Here is a 19,691-nt window from a genome sequence, read left to right as displayed (position 1 = left end):
GAGGGGAGCTATCTTCCTAGAAATGGGGTCTGCTGCAACGTCCCCAATGGCCCACTCTACCAACTTCTCTATTCCTCTCAGCTTCTCAAATTCAACAGCTGCTTAAACCTGAACATCTACTTTCGGTTGGTATGAAGCCAGCTCTCATCCATGGTTAGCAAGCTTTGCTAGTACTGTCAAGACACGCTGATGATGTTTCCATTAAAAGCAACAACCTTGCAGAAAACTGTTAGCCAACAAAACGAGGATTAAACATTTACATGTTTATTTGTAATTACAATTTACATGACTCCATAAAGCAGCCCATGATAAAGGCCTACAAAATAAACCCAAGCTTTTATAACAACGTAAGTGAATGCATGACCTAGGGAGGAACTGAAAAAGCTAGCCATGAAACAGGGTGGGAGAGAATAAATGGCACCCAAAAGAGGCCTTTTAACAAAACATTCCTATAGCTAACAAAAAGGGACACATGCCTATTACTACAGGCTTAACCCACTTTCATGCAAGAGTTTATAATCCCTCCTTACCCACCTTTCAACCCCCCCAAAAAATTCTTTTTAAAAACAAAAAAAGACCTGAACTATTTACAGAGTTTGGGAAAGAGGGAAACGGTTGAAGGACTTGGAACATGCTGGTTTCCTAAGTTCCATTTAGGTTCCCCTTCCCTATTTTGAGGATTCGAAGTCCTACTCGTGTTCCAAGAATACAAAGCATGTATTGCTCTTTCTCCAAGAAAAGGACTATTATCCAAAAGCTTAAACTTTTTTTTTCCCCTTTAAGTAAGGGTGGGGTAAAATCTCAAATCTCCTTTAAGAGTTGCTGCATGGGTATCCCATAATGTGTAGCCTTCCTCACATGGAGAAAGCTTCACTGCAGCAAGGGAGGAGGAGGAGGCTAATATTGGGAGGGGGCTGGAGAACGGCACTTGCCATTCGCCAGCTTAGTTGCTTAGCATTCCTACAGGAGGGGTGACCAGCACCAAGAAAATTTGTTGTACAGTTCCCCATAGAAACTATACATTTACGTGGTGAACCCAGAATTACAGATACATGATCAGCGACAATTCCCATCACCGCATTACATACAACTTGTTGCACTACAACTCGTTTCTAGACATCAAAATGATTTGTTTCAACCTGGGAGGGTGAATGGTGAAAAGACAAAGAAAAAAGAAACAATAGAAGGAAGGAGACCAGCAGAATCTTTGTTCCACAGATTAAGAGGTTGCTGGTTTCAAACAAGCTTTGGTTCGCTTTTTGAAGAATTTAGAATTGTCTCATCTCCTTCAGGGAACAGATTAGGTGTTCTGTGTGTTCAGCTATAGCAGCCTTTGGAACCTAGAAGCAGCACAAGTTCCTTGTGCTACCTTAAAGAAAAAAGAAAAAAAAACTCCTGGTAAAGGTGGTTAGTGAGCACGCATCTTTGTCCAAGTTGCTCCAGTGCGCCAATCCTGCTTTGACACAGAAGCAGCAGTGCCGTCAGGAGTACAAGCTTGTGGACATATCACTCCATTCACCCATGTTTTAAGTGCAGCAGGTCTGCTTGTTACCTCCTTCCTATGTACACATCGTAACAGAACATGCTTGAGAACCTGGACAACAGAAAGAAGAAAATAAGCATTTTATATTTGCATGAGAACATTTTCCCTATTGCCTCCCAACCTGGTTCTCAAGATGCTGGGGAAAATGAACTGAAATATTAAGATTCTGGACTTGATATTTAACCATATATATATATATATGCCACCCTGAGCTCATTGGAAATAGGAGCAAGTTAGAAGCATAGATAGCAGAGAGCTGCTTCTATGTCACGCTTCCCTTAACGCCAAGAGCTGAGCTAGAACCTGCATTTTATTATCCTTTTTCCAAAGAAATCACAGGACAAATAACGGCTATACAGAAACAGTTTCATGAGTTTCATTGCCATGAAGATCCTGAACTGGCTGGTTCCGATGGACAAACTCATTTTACCAGGTAGACAATTTGATTTACTTGATGCAGAGAATGCCCCAAAGCACTCCAGACCCAGAACCAAAGATAATTTTACAGCTTGCCTGCAAGGTTCACACTCTTCCAGTGCCCACTCTGGGAGGAGCCTGACTTCGCCGCACAGCTCCAGACCCCCTTCCGCCACGAAATCCCCCACGAAAGCTGCGGCCACGGAGAAACCGCCCAGACACACCAAACGTCTCTGTGTTGAGCTTCCGTTCTTCGGCCCACGTTGTACGCCTTGAACTAAGGAACAAAGGACCAGTTTTCCCAATCATAATACAGTGGTACCTCGGGTTACATATGCCTTCAGGTTACAGACGCTTGGGTTAAGAACTTTGCTTCAGGATGAGAACAGAAATCATGCTTTGGCGGCGCAGCAGCCCCATTAGCTAAAGTGCTTCAGGTTAAGAACAGTTTCAGATTAAGAACGGACCTCCGGAACGAATTAAGTACTTAACCTGAGGTACCACTGTACATGTTCCCTCCCCCCCCCAGATGGTGTTGCAAACCGTTCCCTTGAATGATGTGCATGGTTAAGGACAGAGCACCAATTTACTCTTCAATATGATGATGATGATGATTTTGAACATTCAGCCTCAGATCTACTTCACAAGCTGATATAGCACAAGCTCCCTGACCAGGGAGGGTGGGGGAAGGGATGCCCAAATGAACAGAACCGTGGACTTCTGATGACTATGATTAGAAAGCCAATGAAGCTATAAAGTGGAGGTTCTAAGATCCATGAGTAACTAACCTTTGTTTCAGTTCTGATGAGATGTTGTCAAAGAAAGACTTGGATTTGTCATAGTAGCAGTTGGGCCCTAGGAGTTCTTCATCTGCATTGCCATCGCAGTTCTCAGCAGCCACAGCAGGCTCCCCCTTTTCTTCTCCTGCCTCAACTTTCTCATCTGGAAAAACACATTCGTGCGCAATGAACAAGCCACGTTGCCGTTTGTCCTCACCCAGATGCTTCCCTTCACCCATTTCTGGAGGAACTGGCATCCAGATCACAACAAGAACACACATTAGCGAACTTGCAAACCTTTAAAATTGAGCTTCTTCTTGAATTCTTTGTCCAGCTCTTCTCGGTTGAATTGCGCGTTTGCAGTTTCAAAGTCAAAGTCGCCCTCAAACTTTATTGTATTCTCTTTCACGGTAGTGGGTCGATTCTGCCCTCGGGAGCGATTCCTGGTTCTCCTGTTTCCTGAAAAGAAGTAGACGAATACTTCCTAACTTGAGTTTCCCTGGCTCTAGACAGGCCAGGTTCCTTGCATGTGACCATGGAGTGATGCTACACCTGTCATTATACTTCTGTTGTGGAGATAATTATAGCAGCCCAGCTGCTCTGGCTATTTGCTACTTGAATGCCTATCAGTGTAATACTGGTGTGGAGTACCAGAACACCCAGTATTTGAATTTACCCATTCATGAACTTCTAGGATTCAACAATTCAGGTCCCTTCCCAATTAAAGCTGTAACACAGGGAGACCTTTTGCTACTGAACTGCTATTGTGAAGTTTTCAAGTAACTGGAAGTTAGAGTAGCCATTCAGGCATACTAACTGGCTCATAACTCAAGAAATTTCAGCTTGGATTTTGACATTTTCAAATGGACTGACAGTGGTCTGTGCTTTGGATTGCTCAAGTCGTGTTAACTAGACAGACCTCAGGGTCTTGTGGGTCAGAGATGTGCTTTGCCAGTTATCCACATGCTTTCCTTTCTAGACATGACATTATCAAATGTCATTTTGTTCTAGTCCTCTAGAATCAGTGGTGCATTAGTCCATGTTCTTCTGCCCAATCTTACACATACAGAAGTAACACACAGGAAGGCAATTCAGTGTGGAAAAATCTACAGTCAGGTAACATACCTGATCTCCTCCTCTGAGGCCTTCTATTCTCATCATTCACTTGCCCTTGCATTTGAACAGGCGCTGGCTCAACTGTATCTAAGGCAAAATAGGAAAGTCTATTCAACTCAACAATATAAACCAACAAGCTGAACGGTATCAGCAGATGTTAGCTGAAGCAGACTTCAGACCTGGTTTTAACAGTGCTGACATATTTCTGAAAGAAAGCATTTCTGTACCACTTGTCTTGTTACTTTGCGGGATCTGGCGCATGTTTCGCTGGACCGCCGGAATGACTTTGATTGGAGGAGCTTTTTTGGGATTCAAGTTTTCAATGGGGCCCGTCTGAACAGCCTGCTCCACCATGGGACTTTTGCGCACTGAATGAACTGATGGAAAAGCAGCTCCTGTGGGAAAACCAAGGAATTGTCAGGATTCACGGTGGTGGTTCTGAACTGGAACTAGTCTCCCACATCCTGCCAAAAGAGTTTGGAACAGAAAGTTCTGCTGAAAAGGGGCTTCACCTAAAATACATTTCCTGCATTTGAGACTATGTTCAGGACAGATGGTGGCTTGATTTTAATCCGGTCCAGGAAATGAGAGTAACAGCATAGAATTAAAATACATATAGAATCTAAATTTTCTTTTAACTGATGTTGGGAAGTTAGATTAACCACTGAGAAGCATTCAAACTGACAGCTATCAGGTTGAACAAGATGGCCGCAGACGAAAATCTAGGCAAATGTTTAGTGAGAGTACTAACAGGCTGAAGTGAAAAATGTAACTTTTACCTTGTACTGTAAGCTAGTTCCTACACAAACACACCTCTCCATTGAGACAAGCGAGCTACATAAATTATCCAAGTTCAAGGGCCCATTCCAGTCAAGCAAGAACACTCAAGGAGGGTGTGGAACAGGGCCAATGAGGGATAAGGCCTGGGTAAGAGCCCCAAGGCCTGGAAGGTAGCGATTGGCCACAGGTCCAAAATTCCCCACCCTTGGTGTCAACCAGGAGTGTTCAACTAGTTTAAATTGCATGCAATATCACAGATGTTAGCCTTCTACATAGCCACATGGTTTACACATGTTCTGATCCTCATGCATAAGCACACATTTCAAAGAGGTACTTAGTAGCCAATAATCCACAGCAGACTAGCACACCTGCATAGTTTCTGCGGCCTATCAGCCCTTCACTTCCCCATGTGCCTTGGACCTCACATTGCTCTGAAAAAGTACTAACTTAAACAGGCTTTTCCCCTCGCAAAGGCACACTGCTACCCGGCAGTAGCAAATCCACAAGAACTATTATTTGGTTAAGGTGCAGAATACGGCTGTTCATGGTACAGAAGAGAGACGAACAGTGAGTGGAGATTTTTTTATTTACTTATCTAGCAAAATTTATGTACCGCTTGATTGTAAGAAAATGTTTAGGCAGTCTGTATATTTCCAATAAAGTATTTGGGTCTCCACTGAATCCCTGTTTGTGAAAACGGCTCCCAATGTCTCACCCGTGTTAACATAGCTTGAAACCAAGTTGACAGACACAGTGAAGTCTGGAATCTTTGCAGGGCGGGGAAAGAAATTCAGCAGGAGTTTCGTTAGCTAGCAGACATGTGGCACAACTCTGCCACTCAACAGGTACTAAACTCGTTACTCCATCTCACCACTTAAACCTCTTAACAGTGAGGAAATCTCGTAAAACGATAGTGGAAACCAAAGTTTGTCTCAAAAATGTGAAAATCTTTTGAAAGCCTTCATTCTTGAACTAAAAAGCACACACAGTAGTTTGGGTGCAGAATTTTCTTTATTTGATTGTATAGTCCTGTTCCAACTTACAAAGCTCACCCTCTTGCCTCCCAGAATTGAGATTAAACGTTCCAGCACTGTCCCTTGTGCATATTTAGCTTTGCACTACAATGGCATTTAGGGGCTAGATCATGCTGTAACTAAAAGCAACTATGCAGGGTAAATTGCCACCAAAACGCAACCCAAACACTTCAGTGTAAAGTTTAGTCTCAGCGCAGTTTGATCAAATTGTTTTTATTAAGAATGCAGATTTGAACCTCTTGCTAAAGCAGCCAAGGGACAATGCATACCATTAATTGAAGAGCCCTTAAAAAGCAAACTCGAGCATCACCAGAGGAAAATCTGATGGAGCCAACTACAACTTACCTCCTTCATGTGGAAACATTGCAACAAACCTGTCACAACTCACTATCCCCCTGAATGTATGATGCACGATATTCAGACAGCTTCTACTGTTAAGTCTCAAGCCACCTATAAGCTTCCCCAGAATCCTTGATTCAGAAAAGCAGTTTTGATTAGATTTGCAGCCAAGAGAGACATTTGCAGAGCCTTACACCTCTGTTCTAAAAAAACCCAAGTTAATTCATGCCAAGGTAATGCAACCTGCCTAGCAAGCGTCAATTATGTTCTCAAGCTGGACAGACAATGCACAGCCACGGTCAAGACACATGCAAGAGAACAGAAAAGTAGCCACACAAAGCATAACATGCAATGCAGCCCTCACAGGCAAATTTTACTGTAGAAATTTTGAGTAGAAATTCCTTCACGCAGTTTTGAACATTGTCCCATTCCCAGCAGGCACCCTCTCCCCGCCCCCCAAGCAGCTACTTGTCCTCTTCTCTTGCGAAACCTTGGCATCCGATATTTGTAGCACAATCTCAAACCAGAATCTCAAAACCAACACATTTTAAAAGGCCACAAGAGTAGCCCAAATCTTATCCAAGGCCAGCCACTCATCCACAGACAAGACATTCCGCTATACAACAGCTTGGTGTCGTGCATGTCCTATAAGCCATCAGTATTCTAGGCCTACAGGTTCAATTCCTTCAACTTCAATTTGAATTGTGATTTCTGATCATAGTTTTGCAGGCACTCTTCCGGAAGCTCCATGGTGTAGCCTTCAAGGAAGGGTTTCTGAACTTAACTAGTGATCACTGCCCAGCCTCCTTGCTTCCTGGTCCCCACATTTCACTGGATTTCTCCTACGCCACTAGCTGCCTTCCCTCTAGCTAGTTCTGCCTCAATATTTAAAACACTACCCAGAACTCAAGCTCCTTTTCGTCCACCAATCAAATACCTGGAGCAGAAGCAAATGCACCAAGGTTTTCAGAAAGACTACTGCTGTAATCCTTGCTGAGGTTAACTCTGTTCAGGAGCAAGAAGGGGGGGTTAAAAGACAAAATGGTTTTGAAAACACCATGCAGTTCTTCCAAATACTTGGAATCCTCAAGCTGCTGTTACCCTTAGAAGACAGCAGGTGTGGCTCTGATGACAAGTCAGGCTCTGAAACTGGCTGAGGAGACGAAGAAGAGCTAGGACTGGAAGCAGCTGCTGATGCTGGAGGGCTTACCAGTTTCTCTAAAAGAAAGACAGGAGGGGAAAAGACAAAGCAAAGAGGGATACCAATAAGACACAAGGCACTAGAGTTATCCAGGTGAGTTGGGAAAGAAAGATGGCTCAAGATCTGTGTGTGTTCTTACAGTTTTGAGACTGGGGAGAATTTAACCAGGAACAAAACAGATATTGGTACCAGAAGAACATTCTGCATCACACAACTTAAGCATTAGCCTATCGATGCCTTTAAATAACTTACATTGCTAATAAGCACCTAAAATGGAAGCAACTGTCCAAACATACTGCCTTGGATTCCTCCTCTCCAATTTTCAGCTGATAAATGGAAAGCAGTTAAGCTGGAAACTTAACTGCTGAAAAAAATATATATATAGTTAAGAGTTCTTAAAACCCGGTACAGTTTCTTCTCACTCGCTGTGATCAGATGACACCCTTACTCTCATTTTACAGCTGAGGAATCACAAGGAGCTTATGAATGAGCTGGGATTAGTCCAAAGGTAGCAGCTCTGACCCAGGTTTGGTCTGTTGCACCACAGCATGAATGGCCTTTCCCAAGGTGGAGGACTCCTATAAGATTCAATTCATAAAGCTAGCTTGTTTCTAGTCAGCAGCTAAAGCAAAGAAATCAAGCTTAATTCCAGTAAGACATGGGCTGCTGAAAAGACGTGCTTTTAACAACTGAGGAATACACACAATATAAGTCTTCAGTTTAGTCCTCACTGCAGGTGGTAAACAAATGTCTGGGCTGTCCACTTTAGACACCAGGAGGAGGCTCACGTGATGGAATTCTTCCCAACGGGAAGAAAAACAAAAACATTCAGAGCCTCTTCTCTCTCCAATCAATACAGAAGTCTCCTCCATGCTGGAAACTGAACAGCATTCCCTGCGAGTCTCCAGCTGGAATCTGGAGTGGAACAGCTCAGGCAGACATATCAGTTTATTGTTACAGTACTCACCTAAACCAAGGGAAGCTGCATACTGCTGGCTAATTAAAGAGCTGGCAGCAAGCTGGCTGTAGGGCGGCATACCTCGGAAGGGACTGTAAGGCACGTGTGGCTGAAAGGAGGGTGCTGAGGCAGAGCTCAGAGAAGACTACAAAATGAGAGAACACCATATTATATTATTTTATTATTTATTTGTACCCCACCCTATACGCACAGGTCACAGGCTGACAGGATAAAAACAATATGAAAAAACAAAATACATAAATGCAAACAAAAACAACTCAGTAAATCCCCTACCCCACACCCACAAACAAGAAAAATATTAAAAGGGCATTGGGTGTCAATCAGCCAAAGGCCTGGTTAAAGAGGAATGTTTTTGCCTGGTGCCTAAAAGTGTATTAATGAAGGCACCAGGCGAACGTCCCTGGGGAGTGCATAAAGTTATGCTTCTAAAGTTAAAGGCTGCAAAATGAAGATGGACAGGAGGTAGAAAGATATTCAATGCTAGCACAGTTGTTTTTTAACATTCAGAATGTTTAGCATCACTACTACAAAATAGCACAGGTCCTTGTAGGTTAACAGCTACAATGCACAGGTTGTCAGCAAACAAAGCCAGACAAGGGCGGGGATGGGACAGAATTGACTGCTACACTATCATACCTTTTGGGTGGGGGGTGAGAGCTAGCATGTGCGAAGGAATGAACACTCTTAATATAGGGGGAACAGCCTAACTCGAATCTAAGAAATGGCAGAGGGGCTGTCATGCTTGTCTGCTGTACCAAACAAACAGAACAATCTTGTGACATCTTAAAGACTAAAAAATCCAATAGTGATAATTCAATTAAGAGACACAAGGGGAGCCAAGCTCAACTGCTGGATGAAGCCACCACTGGTGTTTCAGATGAAATAACTTACCTGGACAATAGCAGGATCCTGGGGGAGATTATGCTGCGCTTTTGGAGGCTCACATACAGTGATATCTTTAATATCACTACCTCGAAAGATGATATATTCATAAACTTCTTCCCTTGGAGGGGCAGGACGGTCTGTGGGACGATCTTCAGTTCCAAAGGAGCGCACTTTGAACATTAAAGAAAAAGTACTAATGTTAATACTTGGAAGACAACAGGCCATTTTATATTGCCTTTATGAAACGCATTTGATAGCAGCGTCTCCCCTGATCTGCTTGAATTACAATTCTGAGGACTGGAGCTGGGACGTCTGTTCTGACCTTGCCTGCTACATCCTAATTTGTCCAAGGGGCAAGCTCTCTTCCCTCCAACAATTGCAGTGCAAGCAGCTCTTGGTACTTGTGGTGACTGATGCTGAAAACCACCTCCTGACTCCCCCTTGTTTGCACTGCATTATAGAGCAGGACTACAAACTGGCTGTTGCAAAACTATTACAGAGGAATAGATGGAAGTCCTCTGAATATGCAACTACTATTCCTCCAATACCCACTCTTTATCAGCATCTTTTTCACTCCAGGCAAAGACATTTCCCTGCCCCCCCAGGCCTTTTAATCCTGATGAGGCATTTTATTACTTTGAATTCTGATCTATTGAGTGTTAATTCATTGTGTATTTGTTAGCTTTCCAAAATATGAATCACTCAGAAATACTGGAAAGGAGATCAGTCTTTAGTATCAAGGAGAACAACATTTGTCAAGGTTCTAGAACACAGATGGGGAACCTTCAGATGTTTGCAGGCTCCCAACAGCTCCAAGCAGACTGGTCAATGGCCAGGACAGCAGCCCACAAATTTCTGAAAGGCCACAGGTTCCCCAACCCTGTATACCTGAAGGAGCATCTCCACCCCCATCGTTCAGTGCCTGAGATCCAGCACTGAGGGCGTCCTGGTGGTTACCTCGTTGCAAGAAGGTTACAGGGAACCAGACAGAGGGCCTTCTCAGTAGTGGTGCCCACCCTGTGGAATGCCCTCCCATCAGATGTCAAGGAAATAAGCAGCTAGCCTATTTTTAAAAGACACCTGAAAGCAGCCCTGTTTTGGGAAGTTTTTAATATTTAATGCTGTATTGTTTTTAACACTCGATTGGGAGCCGCCCAGAGTGGCTGGAAAACTCTACCAGATGGGCAGGTATAAATAATAAATTATATTATTATATAAACCCATTGTGTTTGCTTTGTATAAGCAAGTTTGGCTCAGCAATTTAGTCAAATTGAGTCCACATTTCAATGCACAGGATTTGTGTTCCCCAGTAATTTGTAGAGCAGTAATGAGACCATACCACAGGGTTAAAAGGAAGCTCAGTTAAGAGGCAGGAGAGAGGGGGGGGGGGACAGAAAGCATTAACAGAGTCGTACAAGACATCTATCACTTCATTCTCCCTTAAATTCAAGCCTCTCCCATCTCAGCAGAAAGGGCACAGGAATATAAAAGTTGTGTTGGTAAGTCCACGAGGTCACAATGATTTAAAGGAAGCAAAGCGTAATTTTTTAAAAAGAGTCTCTCAAGCAGCCAAGAGAAAGAACAGTTACTCTAGAACAGTTGTCCTCAAACCAGACCTTCAAAAATGCCAGGGGGTTGCTGCATGAACACATTTGTGAACCCAACCAATAATGTTTTACACATGTTTTAATAGTACCAAGTTTCCCTTTTACAGATCAGTTACATTTATGTTGGAGTGAGCTGGATAAATTCAGCATTTTCCAGATAGTTGTGTTAAGCTTCCGATGCAGCTATTGGCAGGCTTCCCATTTACATAAATATGATGCTGCGAACAGGATTAAGGCTGTCAGAGCTCTATTTACATGTTCATGATACTCCTCACAATACCATCCAGAACTATGCACAAGTCTTCTAACTAAGCCAATACTGGGCAGTCTTCTTCCCACTTCAACTTACTGAGAAAGAATCCCTTCTTTGGGAGACAGTGAGAACTTGGTTTCTATATCCTTAACTGCAGATAGCAGGCAGAGCTGAGAACTGAGACTGGAGCCTCAGAGATAGAAGAGGTGTGTTTTGCTTGGCTACTGGTGATCAGAGAACAAGGCAGCACAGTAGCAACTGCAGCAAGGACTAAAATGATTCAATCAGAGAAAACAAGAAAGTAAAGGTAGCTGTGTTGCCAACAATAAAAGCTCCAAACTATTAGGGGGAAACCTTTGTATTTAGCAGCTTCTGGGAGCTCCTGACAAGGACTTATAAACAGGGTCGTTTGTGAGGATGGCCCAGAGTGCAGTATTGCGCTGTCTGTAGGACCAAGAGACATGGATGGTGGAGAAGCTGCTGCAGCGACCTGCCATGTTTGTCTTCCTGCCTGAGAATGTGCAAAGTAATTACACCTGCAGCAAGTGCAAGCTTAGAGCAGAGTAGACAGTCATGGAACAGCGGCACAGATGGGGTGCCCCCAGAGAGGAGGAAGATTGCCCACTGCAGGAGACAAACCCCTGGAGGAACATGACACACAGAAGTAGGACTTGACAGGAGCCATGCTGTGCCACTGGAGCTGCAAAATTGATTCCATGCCCTCGTCTCGAACACAGATTCTGGGCCAGAGGAGCAAGGATAGCAGTTGCAGAACTCAGAATACACCGAGGTGGCTGTGGAAGGTACAGCATGCAGAACAATTCCTGCCACTCCCCAGAGTAGGTAGAGACCTGTGGTGGTGGTAAGTGACTCCATACTGCGGAGGACAGAGGCAGCAGTGTGCGGAGGAAACTGGACGTCACAGGAGGTGTCCTGTCTTCCAGGTGCAAAGATTCATGTGACCGAAGTTGCCAAGTCTTATAAAGCCCACCGACCATAACCTCTTCCTTCCGATTCTTGTGGATACAAACAACATTGCCAGACACAGCCTTTGATGTAAACCAAGGAACTATGAGACTGAGCAGGAAGATGAAAAGCCTTAAGAGTACGGTGTGATATGGCAGGGGGGGGGGGAATCTAATGTTATTCTAGGCAGCTTCAGATCAAGGGAAGTACCAGTAGTCCTGCTCTCTTCTTTCCAGAACTGTGTCCAGTTCTGGGCTCCACAATTTAAGGATATTGACAAGGTAGAACTTGTGCAGAGGACAGCACTACCAAGATGATGAAGGGTCTTGAAACCAAGCCTTATGAGGAATGGGTATGTTTAGCTTCAACAGGAGACAGGATATAACCATCTTCAAATATCTAAAGGGCTGTCACATGGAGCATGCTTGTTTTCCCCTGTTCCAGAACCCAAACCAATGTCTTCCAAGATACCAGGCGATTCCAACCAAACATCAGGAAGAACTTTCTAATGGTATGAGCTGCTTGACAGTGGAACGGACTCCCTTGGAAGATGGAAGACTTTCCTTCAATGGAGGTTTTTAAGCAGAAATTGGATGGCCATTTGTCATGGATGCTATAGTCGAGATTCCTGCATTGCAGCGGGATGGACTAGACAACACTCATTGTCCCTTCCAACTCTACAATTTTAGGCTTCTATGACCAGCTAAAACAGCATGAGTTTAATATTCTATCTACCATGAAGTTCACTGGGTGACCTACGGCTGGTCACACACAGCATAGTGGATGTCACAGGGTTTTTTGTTTGTTTGTTTTTTTGAAGATAAATAAAAGTCAGCACCATTCTGAGCTTCTTGAAGAAACAAGATAAAAATATAACAAAATGTTGGTGCATAATTCTCTACCAGCTGCCAATGGTATTATTGATATAGGAATTAAAAATATGAGCAGGGGCATATGTGAAGTATAAAATTTCTTTACTACCGTAAGTATAGGTCAAGAAATGCTATATTTGTGTAGGCCCAAAATTAAGTCTGCTCAAGGGATTATGTTGGTATCAAGGATCCATATATTCACACCAACTTATATTGGTAAGTATGCTTTGTTCTGCCAAGTGTTGTGTTTCTCTGTTTCTCAGTGCTAGAAACTCAGATATACAATCTAATCACCAAATGGCACCTTTAACCTAGGTTACGGCTGCCACAATGGAATGTCAATGCGCCATTTCCCCCTACCACATGGAATAATTATTATTTGTCTTATTTTCATTTCTACACTGCCTTATATTTTAAAGAGAACAAATCTCAAAGCCATTTACAACACATTAAAACATCAAATAAAACAATACAGAATGAAACAAATTCAAGCTTCAAGGAAAATATTTCAGATCCATATCTAAGTGACATTTTGCTTTCCCCGTATTTATTGACCTACTTGATTGATATAGCTGTCCCATAGCAGACATACTCTAGGACGCTAATGTAGTGTAGTGGTTAGTGTGTCAGAGTAGGACCTGTGAGATCAGAGTTCAAATCTCCAGAGTCATGAGGCTCACTGGGTGACCTTGAGCCAGTTGCAGCCTCCTAACCTACCTCACTGGTTCGTTATGGAATTAACTGGGGGTGGCGGTGAACCATGTACTCCTTGGAGAAAAGCCCAAGATTTAACTGCAGTAAATAAGCTCTTCTGCTTACCTGCTTTAGAAAGCTGAAGGGGCCAGCCAAATGGAGATGTCAATTGCCAACCTGGTGTACAGAGATCTCCACATGGTCTTAATTTGGACCCACAATAGTCACAAAACATGTCTGGGGGGATTTCTGACACTGCCCCTTCTGTGTGTGAAGCAGCATGTGGACACACTCTTCCAGGTTTCCTTCAAAAGCACAGGGAAATGAAATGTGCTCTTACTGATGCTACACTGATTCTCAAAAGATACTTGCAACACTTCTTGCTGTTTGAGTCTTAGCGCAATAGGGATATAAGCTCCCATCTCTCTTCTAAGCTGTGGAGAAAGGCACAGGCTCACCTGTTCTATTTTAGCTCAGCATTTATGCCAGAAGACACAGTTCTCCCCCTCTTGGGCAGTAGGCAGTCATTCAAATTAACATTTTAGTAGACTAACAAAGCCAGCCAAGATTTCTTGACCATAGGTAGGCAATATTGAGGACTTTTTGAAGCAGGAGGTGGTGGCCAGCAACACTGCTGTGGATTATCTGCAGTAGACACTTCCTGGTGCTGCAGAAGCATTGCATTTTCGCAATGGAAAGTTGTGAGCGTGGTATGTCCAAAATACAATGCAAAGGTTACCCAGGATAAGCCTCCCTAGGGACATAGGAAGTTGCCTTATGCCAGATCAGACTATTTGTCCATCTAGCTCAGTGTTGTCTACTCTGCCAGATCTTCAGAGCCTCAGACAGATTTTCCCTATCATCCGTTGCCTGATCCTTTTAACTGGAGATACTAAGGATTGAACAGGGTGTCCTACGCATAAAAAAGTGAGCGCTCTACTATTACTACTAAGCTGTGGTCCTGCTATGTAAAGATTAAGAACAGACAATTGATGGCGCAGGAAGTGGGGAGCTAAATCCAGCCTGCCCCTCCTCTGTTAAGCACATGAGCTTCTTTTTCCAGACTAGCAAGCAGAGAAAGGAGTATAGATTTCCTTTTAACGTAGTCCAGTGTTAACTGCAAGACACTTTTGACACAAGTTCTCTCCTTAAGCACCTTACTTGTTCATTCCCATTTGCCTAGATTTGTGGTGGTGTGTGGAAATCCACTGCCTCAAGTCAAAGAATCTGTTGCTGGTCAAACAGCAGAGGAAAATATTAAAGAGCCCTTTGTCTCTGCAGAAGAATATTCAGTTGAATCCAAATTGCTTGCCCTTCATTCCATGCAATATTCAAAATATGTTCTTGCAAAAAAATGAGTTGCTGACCTAAACCAGACACTACCTATTATGTATGGTTTCTTTATCACCATGAGGACTAGTAACTGGCTTAAATTAAAACCAAGAAGGAATTCAGAAAATCTAGCCTAAGTTCAGGTTCAAAACACAACTGCTTGTTCTTGTGTGTCATCTACAAAGACAAGAATACTGTCAATCGAAGTGTTATTAATTCAGAAACACATTGCTTTTGATAAACAGATCTGAGGGACTAGGACTCTGCTTCAGCCAGCTACTGTTTCAACAAGATGCACATAAGAGTATTAATCCTATACTAGGAAATTGGAGAGGAGACAGAGCCTGATATTTAGCTAAACGCAGAAGACAGCAGTTCACAATTGAGTGCATATCAAATCTATAAAGAACGCAGAATCAGTCCTCAATCACACTTTATGTGGGCTGATGCAAGAGGCAGGAGCAGTGCAAGGCAGCAGGATGGAGGACCTTTAAAGGAGACAGACATACAAGCTGAAGGAGGTGGGGCTACATTCCAACTGCCTGCAAGGTAAGGGAAGCCAGACAGCATACAAAGCTATACAAGAGAACAATGGCTGGCTGCTGCAGACAGCCATCTCCCTCCTGAATCAAGCATAGCAAGATCAGGTATCAGATAAACTGCACTAAAAAAGTTTATTTTCCCCTCCCCCAAATACGCCTGTTGCTTGGCTGCTGGGCTTTAGTATTAAGACACACAAGGGATTTCTTAGCCTTGGACAAGAAAACATAAGGCTAACATCTGGTCTACCATATTTCTTTAATTAAGAGAATACATGGCTCCAAGAAGCTGGTGGGGAATTGAACTAGTATGGAGTATACATGCAGGTCACTTCCCCCCCACCCCAGTGCAGCCAGGTAGCCAGCTATTAAACCCTGCACATCCCAGCCAGGTTTGTCAAGCTGTTTTCTACTGCTCTAGCAGCAGAGAAACATACATCAGGAGCTGACTATGAAGGGGCAAGGCCATAACAGAACACAGAACAGAACACAACAGAACAGATTCTGCCCATCTACAAGGCCTGCCTTCTTGTTTCCTCAACCTAGAGACTTGGGCAGTTTGTAGTCAGGTCACAACTAACCATCTCAGCTGAATCAGGGTAGAATCAGCCCCCCCCCCACCAAACACTTGTCAGTTGCACACAATCTTAGCGCTAACTTCTACATCATGTTCCAGAGAATACCATGCCTTATGAAAGATGTGGACAGCCCAGCACTGGCCTCCAAGGTGTTCTAAGCCCAAACAAATGCAAGGAACGAACAAACCCGTTTTCTTTACAGGTGTTGGGAAGAGAAAAGAAAAAATCAAGGGGTGAAGCCTCCAAACAAAATGGAATAAGCCGGGAGGAAGGGAATTCCCTTTGTGAGAAGAAAGGCTTTCAGAGACCTTACTATGAGAAAAGCTGTCTTCAGCGTGATATAACTGTCTCTTGCCAAGAAAGAAAAGGGATGAAGCTGGGGTCACCCCAAGGCATGACCCACAAGCTAAATGCCAGTACCACCTAGTGTGCCAATCACCTGCAACAACCTACAACTGATCTTTTCCATTTACAGATTCCAAAAGCTGGAGAAATTGAAAATAACACAACAGAATGCTTTAGGGAATAGGAGGAGGCAAAGCAGCCCCTCAGACATCTGCTGCAGGAACCTAGGTCACTTTCATCATTATCAAGGCAAAGGCCCCAGAGCAGCTTTCCAGGCCCATGCTGTTAAAGCTTAGAATACAGGGGTACCCCAACCCATTAAGTGAAGGGGAAACATGGAGACATTTCCCTGGCTCTCAAAAGTAGTGAGGTGAGAAAGAAAATAGGAACCACACATCTTCCCCAAGTCAAAGACATGAGGGCCTCCAGGTGAATAAAGTAGTACATACATGGCATTTTACAGGAAACTAGACATTCTCATTTCTACTCAGTTATTCATGCAAAGTCTTGAAAAATGACAAGATATGACGGGAAGAGAAAATGACGATCCAGAGACCAAAGTGGATGAAATAAAGCTGCAAAGACCATCTTTTTCCAAGCATACCCTCAGACCTGGATTTTGAGGCACACTTTTCCAGAGTAAGTCCAGTTTGACCAAACTGCAGGAGGCAGCAGAAGACAGGAGTGCCTGGCGTGCTCTGGTCCATGGGGTCACAAAGAGTCGGACATGACTAAACAATAACAAAACCTACATATAGAAGCTACAAAGGCTGCAGAACACATTCTCCTCCTGGTAATGTGGGTTTTCCATAAAATGTTCACTCCTGATTTACCTATGCCCTAAACCAATTTGAATGAGATTAAACATGTTTAGATGATGTGTACTTTCCTTCCAGCAATTTACAGATGACCAGAACATGAGAATGGGTATTGCACATGGATTTTTTCCCCAAACCAGCCCTGCTTCCTGATGAAGTTTCACAACACTGAAACTGTGTAATATAGCTGGCATCAAATTTCTCCTATTCTCACAAAGCACCACATTTTTAAATATGGGAAATTTTTCCATAGAAAAATATAGGAACAGAAAATTTTCCACACCACAGCTGCTTCCCATAAAGTGAGCTTGCAAGACCGGAAAAAGGCAGCAGCCAAAGTTATTCAGAGAGTATGCAACTTAAGGCCTCCAGTTTGTACATCTTTCTCTTCAAAGTCAGCAGGACGCCTATGCAAGTAGAATTAAGAAGCTCGCCTACTCTTCTGTGAGAAACAGCAAGAGGTAGGAAGTGTGTCGTAAGGAGTTGCAGCATCTACAAAGGCTGTTTTTATAGAACAGACTTTCTCAACCTTCGGTCTCCAGATATTGTTGGACTACAAACCCCATCATCCCTGGTCACTGGTCCCTTCTAGCTAGGGATGATGGGAGGTGTAGTCCCAAGGTTGAGAAAGGCAGTCCTATAGGGGTAGAAGATGCAGGTAGCCCAAGATTATATTCCTTGCTTGTATTAAAGAACAAAGCATGCAGCATGCAAGGGGACCCTTTTGCTACCTAGGCACAAGTCTAGCCAAGAGCCTGGGAAACATGCACACACACACACACACACACACACACAAACTGTTTAAAAAGAAACGAAAAACCCCCAAGGCCCTCATGATTAAGGCACCCTCTTCCCTTGTCCAGACATCCACCCCCCTGCGCTGTCTGGCTTGCAATTTGCAATCTTCCCCACTAATGGCAAAGTGTATAAATATCAACTCTGCATTCTTTTCTCTTTTAGCACCACGGGGTTTGCAAGAAAAGAAAAGGCAGTACTGCAAGCAAGCTATTTACAGCCTCTCCGTGGGGAGAGGGGGGGGGCGCGAATGGGGAGGAAAAGAAGCAAAGACTGTTTGCAAAGGAGGCTGAAGCGTTGCTCTCCACCCCAATGCCTACCTCTCCTTCCAGCTTCCCAACAGGCCCTTCAACCTCAATTTCAAGAGCAGCAGCAGCAACAGCAGCAGCAGCTCCTCCATCTATGAGTAGCCATGTTTTTCTGGGTTGCTGTTTTTCTTTCCCCTCTCCCCTTTTTTTTTAAACCCCACCGCCGAGCAAACAAACAAATTAGGACTATTTGGGAGGCACACGCCCCCTTTAAAGCTCAGCTGCCTCCCTCCTTCCCCCCGCCGAAGGCAGACATCAAACCGCACCCCCTGCAAATGGAAGAAAGGAAAACGCTGGAGGAGGGAGGAGGAAGGGAGGGAGGGGGGAAAGGGAAAAGAAAGGAATTCGAGGTAACGCGACTTTTCCGACGTCGGACCCGCTTCTTTCCTTGAGGGGGGGGGAGAAGAGCAAGAGGATGGGGACCCCACCCACCGCCTCGCCTGGCGCCCCCCAACCCAAGCCCCCTTTTATTCCTTCTCTCCCTCACGCCCACCCGCGCACACGGGCACGCGCGCTCGCCCCCCCCGCTTGTGAGGGGGGGGGGTCTTCGGCGGCCCCCTACCCACCCTTGGCCAAGGCGACGGTGGAGTTGTCGGTGTCGATGGTGTAGAGGATGCCCTCGTAGCGGATCTGCGCCTTGGAGATGAGGCTGATTTTGCTCCCGATGTACGGCGTCCCCGAGCTCATGGCGTCGCCGGGCTGGGCGGCCGCGGGCCTCGGTGGGGGGAGCGCCGCAGGGCAGGCGCGGGAGAAGTCTGGGCTTGAGGGCGGCCGGGCCGACACCCCGCCAGGGACCAGCACTCTCGCTCGCAAGACCGGCTGGCTTAGCCAAGGCCCAGCAGCCAGGCTCGAGTTAGCACGGCGTCGTCGTCGTCGTCTTTATTGTTTACCGCAGCTCGACCTCTTTTTTTTTCCCTCTCTCGCTTTCTCAATTCCTCTCCTCAAATACGCCCGAGCCACTCGCCGCTGCGGCGGACTGAGGAAGGAAACCCCGGCCGGCCGCTCCTTTTATAGCCCCGGAGGCAAGGCGGCGATTGGGGGAGAGGGGCGCGCGCGCGAGGCAGGCGGGCGGCGTGAGGGGAGGGGAGAGAGAGAGAGAGAGAGAGAGAGGGAGGGAGGGGTGGGAAAGAGAGCGTGCGGAGGAGGTGGGGAGGAGTGAGTGAAGGGCGGAGCCGCGCAAGCGCACTTGGCAATGCGCGCGCGCCGGACGGCTTGCGAGGGAAACGGGGCGGGGCGGGGGGAGGCGGTGAGGGCGGAGAAGGTCAGAGGGAGGGAAATTGGAGGGGAAGGCGCAGGGTGGGTGGGTCGCGCGGCTCGGGCGTCACGTGACGGGCGGCCTGTTCCTCCCTCACGCGCGCGTTATAAAACGAGCGCCCGTCAGTTATTGGACGGAGGAGTAAAACTTCGACGCTGCTGTTGTTGTTGGTCCTTCTCCTCCTGTTTTTGAATAAAGGGCTTTACAGTATGGCCGACCCAAAAATATTTGTGCTGTCTTGACTGAAGAGCAGCAGT

At 45.1% G+C, this 19,691-nt stretch overlaps 1 protein-coding gene across 9 annotated transcripts; it reads right to left on the bottom strand.

Annotated features, from left to right (window-relative positions):
- Positions 1-248: 248 nt before the first annotated feature.
- LSM14B (LSM family member 14B) lies at positions 249-19,392 on the bottom strand. 9 transcript variants are annotated; one of them, XM_083618910.1, is made up of 10 exons: positions 18,746-19,392; positions 9,080-9,243; positions 8,177-8,312; positions 7,110-7,226; positions 4,083-4,250; positions 3,865-3,942; positions 3,037-3,198; positions 2,749-2,902; positions 2,057-2,237; positions 249-1,594 (listed from the first exon to the last, which is right to left on the bottom strand). In XM_083618910.1, the coding sequence occupies exons 1-9, from the start codon at positions 18,864-18,866 to the stop codon at positions 2,066-2,068; spliced, it is 1,272 nt and encodes a 423-aa protein (XP_083475036.1). In that variant the 5' UTR covers positions 18,867-19,392; the 3' UTR covers positions 249-1,594; positions 2,057-2,065. The 9 variants fall into 9 exon arrangements, with proteins under 9 accessions (XP_083475036.1, XP_083475034.1, XP_083475035.1 ...); XM_083618908.1 differs by having other exon boundaries at positions 249-2,237; positions 4,035-4,250; positions 18,746-19,363; XM_083618909.1 differs by having other exon boundaries at positions 249-2,237; positions 18,746-19,363.
- Positions 19,393-19,691: the final 299 nt, after the last annotated feature.

This window comes from Podarcis filfolensis (assembly GCF_964270895.1).
Source record: "Podarcis filfolensis genome assembly, chromosome: 6".
NCBI classification, from domain to species: Eukaryota; Metazoa; Chordata; class Lepidosauria; order Squamata; family Lacertidae; genus Podarcis; species Podarcis filfolensis.
This window is presented reverse-complemented; position numbering and strand designations above follow the sequence as displayed.

Bases quoted from the DNA above. Each gene is read 5' to 3' on its own strand.
- LSM14B (XM_083618908.1), bottom strand. From the start codon at position 18,866: ATGAGCTCGGGGACGCCGTACATCGGGAGCAAAATCAGCCTCATCTCC. The intron at 3,199-3,864 runs GTATGTTACCTG...ACTTCTTTTCAG, and splicing joins GCCTCAGAGGAGGAGATCAG to GAAACAGGAGAACCAGGAAT. The intron at 2,238-2,748 runs GTTAGTTACTCA...TTTGTTCCTTAG, and splicing joins TCATCAGAACTGAAACAAAG to TTCAAGGCGTACAACGTGGG.